Source organism: Carcharodon carcharias, chromosome 15 (genome assembly GCF_017639515.1).
Source record: "Carcharodon carcharias isolate sCarCar2 chromosome 15, sCarCar2.pri, whole genome shotgun sequence".
Classification (NCBI taxonomy): domain Eukaryota; kingdom Metazoa; phylum Chordata; class Chondrichthyes; order Lamniformes; family Lamnidae; genus Carcharodon; species Carcharodon carcharias.
In genome coordinates, this window is record NC_054481.1 from 1,731,514 (window position 1) to 1,744,985 (window position 13,472).

A 13,472-nucleotide genomic window follows, 5' to 3' on the forward strand; every position below is an offset into this window, starting at 1 on the left:
CTTCCTGTAATATCCTATACAACTAACTATAATAATGCAATATCCTAAACAACTAACCATCGAACTGGCACTGCTGGAGCACAGCTTCCTGTAATATCCTATACAAACAAAAACAAAACTGAATTTACATCAGTGCACTTTCCTAAGGGACGGCATTAGATGGGCATTTGCCACTCATGGGGCCAAGCTTGTGGGAATGCTATTGGAGCACAGATAATGCATTGTGGATCTCTGCCCATATTTCCAATTGACTTTGCTTCTAGGGCCAAGGAAATCTGCTCTAATGTCTAATCTTTAACAAAACATGAATGCTGTACATCAAGTTTTAATTTAAGACAATTTATGAATCTTGGAAAGTGACTGCTTTTTTTTCCAAAGATAACAATTTGTGAAACACAATATTTGATTTCAAAAATCCCTTCGATAAAAACACAACCCCTGAGAATTGAAACAGGATAAATTGTAAAGACCCTCAGGTGAAGTTCAAACAGAAAGCTCAATGCAGAAAGGACATTCAGTACACTGCAGTTACTTCAATGTCACAGTCCAGTTATGTAATACTCTGCACAGGGAGACTGCCAGACTTAGGTTAGTTTCAAGCTGCCCTGAAGACACAGCCATGCATTCTGTATCACACTGTATTATTCACTCTTGCACATGATTTTCATTTTAAGCAGCCTGTTTTTTTTAATGTTTCACACACTGCATTCTATGGCTTACTGCATTGCTTAAATTATTTGTACATTTCCACTTATTTTGTGTACATTTTATTTACAACTAAAATGTGTCACATTTCATTTCTCTGCTTTTCCTAATATATATAATAACTAAACTGGAGTTATTAAACTGTTCTTTCCTAACAATGACAATTTAATTGCAATTATGTTCTCTGTTTAAAGAGTAGAGGCAGTCAGTATCAATGGACAGTAATGTTGCCTTAACAATCTTGCATAATAACATTGTATTTTTAATGTAATAAAAATGTTCATTCAATAATACAGTTAAGGCATATCATCAAGATAGTTAGTTTTTTAGAATGTGCGATTTTATGAACCAGCAAAGAATGACTAAAAAAAGGAGAGAAAGTAGAGTTTTTTTTAATATTCATCCACGGGCTGTGGGCTTCACTGGCTGGGCCAGCATTTATTGCCCATCGCTAGTTCCCCTTGAGAAGGTGGTAGTGAGCTACCTTCTTGAACCGCTGCAGTCCATGTGGTGTAGGTACACCCACAGTGCTGTTAGGAAGGGAGTTCCAGGATTTTGACCCAGCGACAGTGAAGGAACGGCGATATATTTCCAAGTCAGGGTGGTGAGTGGCTTGGAGGGGAACTTCCAGGTATTGGTGTTCCCATCTATCTGCTGCCCTTGACCTTCTAGGCGATAGTGGTCGTGGATTTGGAAGGTGCTGTCGAAGGAGCCTTGGTGAATTCCTGCTGTGCATCTTGTAGATGGTACACACACTGCTGCTACTGTGCATTGGTGGTGGAGGGAGTGAATGTTTGTGAATGTGGTGCCAATCAAGCAGTCTGCTTTGTCTTGGATGGTGTCAAGCTTCTTGAGTGTTATGGGAGCTGCACGCATCCAGGCAAGTGGAGAGTATTCCATCACAATCCTGACTTGTGCCTTGTAGATGGTGGACAAGCTTTGGGGAGTCAGGAGGTGAGTTACTCATTGCACAATTCCTAGCCTCTGACCTGCTCTTGTAGCCACAGTGTTTATATGGCTAGTCCAGTTCAGTTTCTGGTCAATGGTAACCCCCAGGATGTTGATAGTGGGGGATTCAGTGATGGTAATGCTATTGAACATCAAGGAGTGATGGTTGGATTCTCTCTTGCTGGAGATGCTCATTGCCTGGCACTTGTGTGGTGTGAATGTTACTTGCCACTTGTCAGCCCAAGCCTGGATATTGTCCAGGTCTTGCTGCATTTGGACATGGACTGCTTCAGTATCTGAGGAGTTGTGAATGGTGCTGAACATTGTGCAATCATCAGTGAACATCCCCACTTCTGACCTTATGATGGAAGAAAGGTCATTGATGAAGCAGCTGAAGATGTTATGAGAGATAGCTAACTAGGAATATAAAAATAAATACTAAGAATTTCTACAAGAATTTAAATAGGAAAAGAATAACTAAAGTTATTGTTGGTCCTCTAGAGAGTGATTCTGGGGAATTAATGGAAAACAAGGAAATGGTGGAGGCATTGACCAGGTATTTTATGTTTGTCTTCACTGTGGAAGACTTAGAAAACTTCCCAAAGATACTCAAAAATCAAGAGGTGAAAGGGAGGGAAAAACTTAAAACAGTCACCATCACCAGGGAAAAGGTACTGGGAAAACTATTGGACCTAAAGGCTGATAAGACCCCAGGATCTGATGGGCTGCATCCTAGGGTCTTAAAAGAAGTGGTTGCAGAGATAGGAACATAGGACATAGGAGCAGGAGTAGACCGTTCAGCCCTTCCATCCCACCATTCCATGGCTGATCTGATCTTAGTCTCAGCCCCACTTTCCTGTCTGCCCCCTTGACTCCTTTATTTATCCACAAACATTGGGTGGCCTTCCTGCCACCTTCCTGCACTCCCCACCCTCCCCGACCTGTGTGAAATTTTACAGGAGGTGGGAAGGGGTCTGGAGGATATCAAGCGGCCTGCCCACCTTTGGGCTTACTGAGGCCACTAAGTTGCCAATTAATTAATTAACCTATGACGGTGGTGGCCCACGCTGAGCGGCCTATGGTACGCTGTATGGCAGCTTTAGCTGCGCGGGCTACTCTCAAGCAGGTGGAAGCCCCTCCTTTGTGGGATCCCCAGGTCCCATCAGAGACAACCCGCCCCCGCCAGGTCAAATCCCTTCCCTGCCCATGGCCTCTTGAACCTGGTCCCCCAACACTCTCGCCAAGACCCCTGACTCTGGACTTACCTGGGCTCCTCGGCGTGGTCAAAATGGCTATAATCCCAGCAGTGGCCATCGCTGCTAGCTGGGCCTACAGAGCTGCCGGCCATCCCCCCGAGAAAGGGGCAGATGTCTCACCTTAAAGAAATTAATGCTGGTCCCAGCGTTAAATTGCTGTGGGGTAGCCGCCAGGATTATAGGCTGACTCCCCCGTTCCTGTTGTTTTAGTGGGGTCGGGGACTGCAGCACACAGTAAAATCCAGTCCTTTCATTTGGTTATTTGGAGACGCATTTGAGCTCCATGGAGAAGCCCAAATGCAAAAATATGTTGAGTCTGAGATTCAAATTCCATTTTCCTCATCAAGACTGAAATATTGATTCAATCTGGTTAATGTTTAACTTATTTTAAGCAGACCAAGATTTTTTAAATGTAATATGATCAGCTCCACATGATTTCCTACTGGAAAATAGCATATTTGATGTGTAAGTCATTCAGATCATTCCCACTGCAAAATTTGTGATTGATGAATAAATTGTTAAATATTTGCTCTGAGACAACAATAAAATTATCCTAATTATTCATGGCTAGGGGACAGTGAGCTCAGTTACCTAGACAGCATGTGTTTCAGAATAACACCAACAGCATCAAGTAAACTTGGGGCCTGCCTCCTCACCCTGCCCCACAGCAAAATCAGCAACCCTTAAATAATCAAGGATACTACCCGGAGAAGAAGAATTATTCATATTTACACCAAATATTTTCTTTCTTTCTATTAAAGACAAGAAACTAAAAACCTAGCTTTTTTTCTATCTCCACATGAAAATAAATGATGGTTAATATTTTTCACATTTTTAAATTAAGGTTTGTTCAGAATGATATGAACATATGAACAAGGAGGAGTAGGCCATTCAGCCCCTCGAGCCTGCTCTGCCATTTAATAAGACAATGGCTGATCTGATAGTAACCTGAAATATGCATCCCGTCTACTCCCGATAACCTATCACCCCCTGCTTGCCAAGAATCTATCCATCTCTGCCTTAAAAATACTCAAAGACTCTGCTTCCACTGCCTTTTCAGGAAGATTTCGCCTTTGTCTATCTGTGTAGCCTTTGAGTCGTTTTGTATATTTGCTTTATATTTTTAAACTTGTATAGTTAATACAGGTGTTAAAATCTAGCCTTTAAAAATAAAGTGACCTTGGGTTAATCTTTGCCTGTATGCAAGTGTGTGACCTTCATGCATCTTTGTTCGTTAACTAAAGTTAATTTCACGGTGAAAACATTACAGATCTAATGATACCATACCTTTCTTATTAACAGCCTACCTTGTTACTTTCCCTCGCCAAAAATAGACAAAATAATGGGGAACGTTGTTTCAAAATGGTTTTAACAATATGCATAGAAGCTAAAAGAACAATCTTTTTTCTTTGTTTAAAAACAAGGAATTTACAGAAAGTCATTTGAAGCTAGTGAAATAGTTATCTATCTCACATTTACTTGTCCTGATGTACACCTATTTCTCCCTTAGGTAAAATAAAAATTATGTCTAAGGGTGCTTGTTTACATAAATTGTGAAGCTTTAGTTTTGGCTCTCTTGCGTTGATGTTAATGACCCTATTTTTGCCTCAGTTCATAGTGTTATGATTTCCTTCCAAATTAAGGACAGAGAATTTATCCAATCCAAATGCCCCAGGCAAATAAAGCATCAAGTCATCCAATGATTAAAGCTGGTAAAACTTACTCCATAGAATGATGATGAGTATGTGCTTAGATGGTATCTGGTTCCTAATTACCTGTATCGCTTTCACTAATTATCTTGAAGTCCACTTCAGGTATTAGTCATAGAGTCCTAGAGTTTTACAGCATGGGAAGAGGCCCATCGGCCCATCGTGTGCATGCTGGTCATCAAGCTCCTATCTATTCTAATCCCATTTTCCAGCACTTGACCCGTAGCCTTGTATGCTGTAGCGTTTCAAATGTTCATCTTGTTCATTTTACTTCTTAAATGCTGTGAGGATCCCCGCTTCTACCACTCTTTCATACAGTGAGTTCCAGATAACCCCACCCTCTGGATGAATTTTTTTTTCTCAAATCCTCTCTAAACTCCTGCCCCTTACCTTAAAGCTATGCCCCCCCCCCACCCCTTGCTTATTGACCCCTCCACTAAGGGGAAAAATTTCTTCCTATCTACACTATCTACTCCCCTCATAATTTTGTACATCTCAATCAGGTCCCCCCTCAGCCTTCTCCACTCTAAGTAAAACAACCCCAGTCTATCTAGTTAAAAACAAAAAAACTGCGGATGCTGGAAATCCAAAACAAAAACAGAATTACCTGGAAAAACTCAGCAGGTCTGGCAGCATCGGCGGAGAAGAAAAGAGTTGACGTTTCGAGTCCTCATGACCCTTCGACAGAACTTGAGTTCGAGTTCCTAACTCGAACTCGAACTCAAGTTCTGTCGAAGGGTCATGAGGACTCGAAACGTCAACTCTTTTCTTCTCCGCCGATGCTGCCAGACCTGCTGAGTTTTTCCAGTCTATCTAGTATTCATCACTATGTGTGAATAACTTCCCAAAGTTAGCCCTATATTTGCCTATCTTCAGTTTAAATCTGTCACTTTATCCTGTTTTAATTTGAAGTAGTTCTCCAAATTAACTTTTTCCTTACCATTATAGATTTATAGGCTTATAGATTTATATTACGATTCTCCCCAAGTTTCTCCTCTTTGTCTTCATAAATCAACACTAACTCAGTATAATAGCTCCACTCTGCTTCAAACTGGGCCCAATTGTATCCTTTATATCTCTGTATCCAAACTCAATCAAATAGTGCTGCAATGATAGCTCTGAACAATTTAGTACATCATCCTAAACTTCCTAACCACAGTGAGTTATCCATATTGCCCACCTTTATGTTTGCTTTGCTAATCATAGATTCAGTCACTAAATCAGAATAGTGACAAGTCTAATAGCAATTCAATGTCTTTTTCATCTTTTACATTGTTTCATTTTTAAGTAATTTGATTTACACTGGTGGACACTTGAGCTAAGCACCGATATAACAACTACAGATTATAAGGAAGTTTAATTTGAACCACACTTTTAAAAATACCGACACGACCCACACCCTGCAAACTATGGAATCAGTTACCACAAGAGTATTCTATGGGAAGTATCTGAAGTATCCCAACGGGCTTTATATCTTATTAGTACTTTTTGAAGTGCAGTCACTGTAGGAATAGAGGCAACAAGGCATCCAATTTGCACACAGCGAAGGTCCACAATCAACAATAAGATAATGACCAGGTTCTAAGGCCAGAATTTTTCGGATTGCTGGGGCTCACCTCTCACCATCCAAAGCATTGGCGGGGATGAGTCCGAGTGCCCTGAAGCCGGATTGTGATTTCACCCTGGCGGGCCATTTAAGGCCTACCCAGTGTGAGTGTTGCACGGCAGGGCTCAGCGCTGCCTGTGTGGGTGGGGGGAGGAGGGCAAGAGCGCGCTCGCGCACTGGGAAAGCTTCCCGAGGCACAGAGCGGACACAGGAGGAGTGAGGTTTCCTTAAAAACGTAAAGGCCACTTGGGCCTTTTCGTCTGTCTGCCAACTGTAAGGTTGGACAGGCAGCAGCGAAATGTTGCTTTCAATTTCTTTTCATTGTGGGCAGGATTTCCTGGTCGGCGTGCAGGGGTGGGACCTACATGCCGTGTAAAATGACGCGGGATGATGTCGGGCGGTGCTTCCCAACGTCGCCCCGCGTCATCTAGATTTTCAGTTCAGCAGGCATGCACCCCAACTGTCAAAGACCTACTAAGGCCTGTTAATTACCTAATTGAGGTGGTTGTCAGGGCTGCTTGTCCAACCTTATGGTTGGCGGGCAGGCAAAGAGCCCAGGCAGCCTTCTGAAAAAGCATGAAACCTCATCCACTGGCAGGATGAGGTTTCGTGGGGGATTTTAAACGTTCGGAAAATTTTTAAATAAAAGTAATGGACATGTCCCAGCCCAGGTGATAGTGTCAGATGAGGGGACATGTCAGGAAAATGTCTTCATACCTTTAATACATTTCTTTAAAGTTCAACCGATCTCCCTGAGGCAGCACTTTGCCTCGGGGAGATCTGTGGGCTCTTCCCCCACCCCGCCCACACGTGGAGCGCACAGCGCTTCTGCTCGGACGTCACGCTGGGCGGGCTTTAATCGGCCTGTCCATGTAAAATGGCGGCGCGCCCCCAGCTAGGGGGGAGCCGATCGGGGATCCGCCTGCTACTGCACAACTCCCACCCCCAATGGGGGGAAAGCATTGCCCTATAACTATAACGGCCTTTTACTTGTTGGCAGCATGCCCACCAACCAAAATATCGCGATGACATCAGGACGCTCACCCGACATCATCGCGCATCATTTTACGTTTGGTCGGGTCGGGCACGTCCCACCCAACGAGCTAAAAATTCTGGCTCAAGGAAAACAAATCTACTTTAAAAAAAATCTCAAGATTAAAGATTAAACAATAAAAGGAAAAGCATATTACCTGGTAACCTCTCCAGAAAGACTGAATTATAAGTGCAGCTTCATCATCTGACAACAAGAGAGACAGAGGAATTGGTGGCCTAGGGCTGGAAGAAAAGCAAAATGAATCTGTGATTATTCATAAATTATTAATCATTTGTCTTACGCTTAAGTGTAATGCAATCCTTCCCTCACAAGCAGATAATAAATTCAGGGAGAGCAGAATGAAGAAAACTGGGGAGAAACAAAATACTGAAACATTATTTCAGATTCCGTTATATCAGGGCTGATTAAATAGGCATTTCAGATAATAGGAATTAATTAATGTTAAGAGTCTAGAAAATCAATTGTTAACAAAGCATTTTTCTATGTAAATGTTTCATTTATGAATTTTTGTAGTAAAGCCAGCAGCAGATGACAACAGACCAATATAGGCCTAGATTTCCCGGCCCTGTCATGGCGGGACTCACTGCAAGAGATTTGGCAGCCCAGCCAAAAGTCTATTGACTTATCCCAGGATCAGAGGATCCCGGTGGTGAACAGGGCCGGAAAATCCCGCCCATCTTGTCCGATGAACAAAGTAGACAAAGATCGTATGATGAAGGGTCCATTAGCTGGCACACTCAATTATCCTCACTAAAGAAAAAAAATGAATGAAGTTGCTAAGTAAAGGCATTGTATCAGGCCACCTTCCAACTTCCAAAACGGTGCTTCTGACATGTCTTCCTTTTATCCTTAACTGAGGGATTCCCCCCCGCCCCAACGGTGGCTGACAGGGCCCTCAATCATATCTGACCCATCTCCCACAATTCTGTCCTCATCCCTTCCCCTCCCTCCCAGAACCATAATAGGGTCCTCCTTGTCCTCACTTATCACCCACCAGCCTCCGCATTCAAAGGATCATCCTCTGCCAACTCCAGCATGATGCCACCACCAAACACATCTTCCTTTCGCCTCACCTCACCTCCCCACCCCAATCAGTATTCCATAGGGATGGTACCCTCCATGACACCCTGGACCACTCCTCCATCACCCCCAACTCCTCATCCCCTTCCCATGGCACCTTCCCATGCAATCGCAGAAGGTGCTTTCAGGTGAAGCAGCACTTCCTCCTTCAATTTGGTCAGGAAAACTCACCTCTGTTAGCAGCTGCTTCTGCAGAGCTGCAGCAGACCATTAGAACTCATGTTTTGGCAAGGAACAAATTGAGGAGGAGGGAGTTCCAACCCCGTCATGTGGAGATGCTAATGTCATTTCACCCTGGCAGGAAGGACTCCCATTTTGCCATTGCCAACTTTCTGATGTGCTGCCACCCAGGAAATGTCAAGGGTCTCCTCTTCCACAGACAGTAGAATACTAGCTGGGACACTCAACCAGCTGAATGAGCCCTTTCTCTGGAGTTGTGTGCTGTCTTCTCCTGAAAGGTTAAGGGTAACAGAATTGCCTCCCTGTTGCCCTCTTCACCACTTCCAGCAGGTCAAGCACAATGTGATTTCACTGCCTTCAGTGTTGCTTTCTCCACTTGCTCGTGATACGAGCTTTTCTAACAGCCCAGGATTGCTTCGGAGCACATGGATTTTCAATGTTCTGGAGCATTATGTGCTCTCAGGCCGCTCAGCAAATAGGTGTGCTACTCACTACAGCACCGGAGACCTGTCATCTGGGTTTCAAGCTGCACACACCTTTCCAGCTCTCAGAAGGTCACTGATGAGCTTCTAGCACTGTGCCCACAATCTGCTGACAATGCTGCGGCTATTCACTTCATGAGCCACTTCCAGCCATGCCTGTTCTGAACCATCTCCTACCATTCTTTGGAAATAGAACAGTCCACTGTGCAGCCATTGCCTCTAAAAGTAACATCTGAAAGGCATCTGAAAATTGTGGGGCTCCCCTTGCATAGGAACCTGATGTGCTGCTGCCTCGCTGCTCTCCTCTCTCTCCTGTCCTTCAATAACTCTGTGACTACAATAATAGCTGCCATTTGCCATTTAAATTGCATCGATCTATATGCACCAACACCCCAATGCTAAAATGAAAATTCAGCCCAGGAGCTCTGAATTAAACATGGTTGGTAAAGATAAAAGCAAAATACTGCGGATGCTGGAAATCCAAAATAAAAACAGAAAATGCTGGAAAATGCAAAAGCGCAGCAAGTCTGGCAGCGCCTGTGGAGAGAGAAAAACAGAGTTAATGTTTCGAGTCCGCATGTCTCTTCTTCAGAGCTGACTTGAACATTAACTCTGTTTCTCTCTCCACAGGTGCTGCTAGACCTGCTGAGTTTTCCCAGCATTTTCTGTTTTCATATGGTTAGTAAGGATTTCAGTGTTGAGATAAACCTGGTGACCTGAATAAGACTGGCAGTGACAGAAAAATTGCTGATCAGTACAGATAACAGTAATTCCACTGCAAAATTAACAGCTTATAGCAGGGGCACATAATGAAGGAATAGTCAGCAACTTGACCATGTTCCTTCAGTTAGGTTAATTGGATGCTAAACTATACTATTGATAGGCCAATATTTAAACAAAAAGTTCATTTCAACTACCCACTTCTCCCACCCCCCAAATATTTCAAAAACCTCAATGAACTAGGTTAGAACATTGTTCTGCATGTTTAAGCAGAGTAGCACATGTTACTTAACTGTAAGTAAATTATAAACGACACGCAGGAAGCAACATGCATTGCTAAAGAAGTACCTGCCAATGATAAATTCTATCTGGTCAAGGTAATTCAGTTCAGTAATCATATTGAATAAATAAGTATATAATATTGTTGCACAAAATAAAAGTTAGAGTTGTTACTTCTGCAAAGGTCTATCCAGGATTATGATCTGATTATGGAGTAACAATGTGTGACTGCATAATTAATGTACATCATCCGAGGCATTAATTTGGATACTGAAACAAAAACAGAATCACCTGGAAAAACTCAGCAGGTCTGGCAGCATCGGCGGAGAAGAAAAGAGTTGACGTTTCGAGTCCTCATGACCCTTCGACCGAACTTGAGTTCGAGTCCAAGAAAGAGTTGAAATATAAGCTGGTTTAAGGTGTGTGTGTGGGGGGCAGAGAGAGAGAGAGAGCGAAGTGGAGGGGGGGGTGTGGTTGTAGGGACAAACAAGCAGTGATAGAAGCAGATCATCAAAAGATGTCAACAACAATAGAACAAAAGAACACATAGGTGTTAAAGTTGGTGATATTATCTAAACGAATGTGCTAATTAAGAATGGATGGTAGGCACTCAAGGTATAGCTCTAGTGGGGGTGGGGAGAGCATAAAAGATTTTAAAATATTTAAAAATAATGGAAATAGGTGGGAAAAGAAAAATCTATATAATTTATTGGAAAAAAAAGGAAGGGGGAAACAGAAAGGGGGTGGGGATGGGGGAGGGAGCTCACGACCTAAAGTTGTTGAATTCAATATTCAGTCCGGAAGGCTGTAAAGTGCCTAGTCAGAAGATGAGCTGTTGTTCCTCCAGTTTGCGTTGGGCTTCACTGGAACAATGCAGCAAGCCAAGGACAGACATGTGGGCAAGAGAGCAGGGTGGAATGTTAAAATGGCAAGCGACAGGGAGGTTTGGGTCATTCTTGCGGACAGACCGCAGGTGTTCTGCAAAGCGGTCGCCCAGTTTACGTTTGGTCACTCCCAATGTAGAGGAGACCACATTGGGAGCAACGAATGCAGTAGACTAAGTTGGGGGAAATGCAAGTGAAATGCTGCTTCACTTGAAAGGAGTGTTTGGGCCCTTGGATGGTGAGGAGAGAGGAAGTGAAGACACTTCCTCCTACCTCTCCCTGGACCATGACCCCACCACTGAACATCAAGCCATTGTTTCCAGGACTGTCACTGACCTCATCTCCTCTGGGGATCTCCCTCCCACAGCTTCCAACCTGATAGTCGCCCAACCTCGGATGGCCCGCTTCTATCTCCTACCCAAAATCCACAAACAGAACTGCCCCGGTAGACCGATCATCTCAGCTTGCTCCTGCCCCGCAGAACTCATTTCTCGTTATCTTGACTCCCTTCTCTCTCCCCTTGTCCAGTCCCTTCCCACCTACATCCGTGATTCCTCTGACACCTTACGTCACATCAACAATTTCCAGTTCCCTGGTCCCAACTGCTTCCTCTTCACCATGGACGTCCAATCCCTCTACACCTCCATCCCCCACCAGGATGGTCTGAGGGCCCTTAGCTTCTTCCTCGAACAGAGGCCCAAACAATCCCCATCCACCACTACTCTCCTCCGTCTGGCTGAACTTGTTCTCACACTGAACAATTTCTCCTTCAACTCCTCTCACTTCCTCCAAATAAAAGGTGTGGCTATGGGTATCCGCATGGGCCCCAGCTATGCCTGTCTCTTTATGGGGTATGTGGAACATTCCTTGTTCCAGTCCTACTCTGGCCCCTTTCCACAACTCTTTCTCCGGTACATCAATGATTACTTCGGTGCCGATTCATGCTCTCGTCGGGACTTGGAAAAATTTATTAATTTTGCTTCCAATCTCCACCCCTCCATCATTTTCACGTGGTCCATCTCTGACAATTCCCTTCCCTTCCTTGACCTCTCTGTCTCAATCTCTGGTGATAGACTGTCCACCAATATCCATTACAAACCCACCGACTCCCACAGCTACCTCGACTATAGCTCCTCACACCCCGCTTCCTGTAAGGACTCCATCCCATTCTCTCAGTTCCTTCGCCTCCGTCGCATCTGTTCCGATGATGCTACCTTCAAAAACAGTTCCTCTGACATGTCCTCCTTCTTCCTTAACCAAGGTTTTCCACCCACGGTCGTTGACAGGGCCCTCAACCGTGTCCGGCCCATCTCCCGCGCATCTGCCCTCACGCCTTCTCCTCCCTCCCAGAAACATGATAGGGTCCCCCTTGTCACACCCCTTATCACCCCACCAGCCTCCGCATTCAAAGGATCATCCTTCGCCATTTCCGCCAACTCCAGCATGATGCCACCACCAAGCACATCTTCCCTTCACCCCCCCTTTCGGCATTCCATAGGGATCACTCCCTCCTGGACACCCTGGTCCACTCCTCCATCACCCTCTACTCCTCAACTCCCTCCTATGGCACCACCCCATGCCCACGCAAAAGATGCAACACCTGCCCCTTCACTTCCTCTCTCCTCACCGTCCAAGGGCCCAAACACTCCTTTCAAGTGAAGCAGCATTTCACTTGCATTTCCCCCAACTTAGTCTACTGCATTCGTTGCTCCCAATGTGGTCTCCTCTACATTGGAGAGACCAAACGTAAACTGGGCGACCGCTTTGCAGAACACCTGCGGTCTGTCCGCAAGAATGGCTATATTTAGTCTACTATGTGAGTATAGTTCCTGGATCTAAAACAATGTTCTGCTAAGACAAGGAGAGCTGATAATGTTATACTCTTTGTCCATATACACACTGTTACGATCCTAGACCAGACCCCCAAGTTTTTGGTACGATCCGTTTAGGGAACAATAATGTTTAGTTTAAAGTAGACAAAGTTTGAGATTCTAGCTATTTATTAAGAGAATAAAACCACATGATTCTATGGGTTTTGAACAAACAAAAATAAACTTTACTATACATCATCAGAAAGATATCTTATACTCTAACATTCAGAGTTAATATGAGGTACACGTGAATTAACAGGCGAAATGTGGTCGAACACACCACACAATAAATGACAGCTGTGACCAAGACAGAGCCCATGGATTTCTCAACAACCCACACAGATGCCAGTAAACACTGTGAGTCAACCAATCTCAATTAAACTGCCTCTTTCATGAAGCATTCCAGTTTTCACTGTCGAAGATCTAACCTTAGAATCCTCTCCAATTCGCTAAATCCCAGACGGCATCAACGCTGGCTCATCTCGCGGTGTTTCAATCTTGTCTCCCAGTCCGCAGTCAAACACTAACTTACAAGGACAACTTTATCTTTTCGACCACATCAAGCAGAATACTATTACTCCAAAGGGGCATCTTCACCCCACGGCCTGAAGCACGAAATCACCAACCTTCTGCTGCCTTCTTACATTACCAAGGCTTCTCCAGAGCCTTCAACCATTGCCAAGGATTCTCCAGAGCCC

The 13,472-nt window shown here is 44.2% G+C and overlaps 1 protein-coding gene across 1 annotated transcript in view; it reads right to left on the minus strand.

Annotated features, from left to right (window-relative positions):
* The window catches only part of iqck (IQ motif containing K), a 163,379-nt gene that overhangs the window by 42,938 nt on the left and 106,969 nt on the right, over positions 1-13,472 (minus strand). Inside the window, exon 7 of the mRNA XM_041206229.1 lies at positions 7,415-7,499. Within this exon, the coding sequence (XP_041062163.1) occupies positions 7,415-7,499 (85 nt within the window). The remainder of the gene's footprint in view (positions 1-7,414; positions 7,500-13,472) is intronic.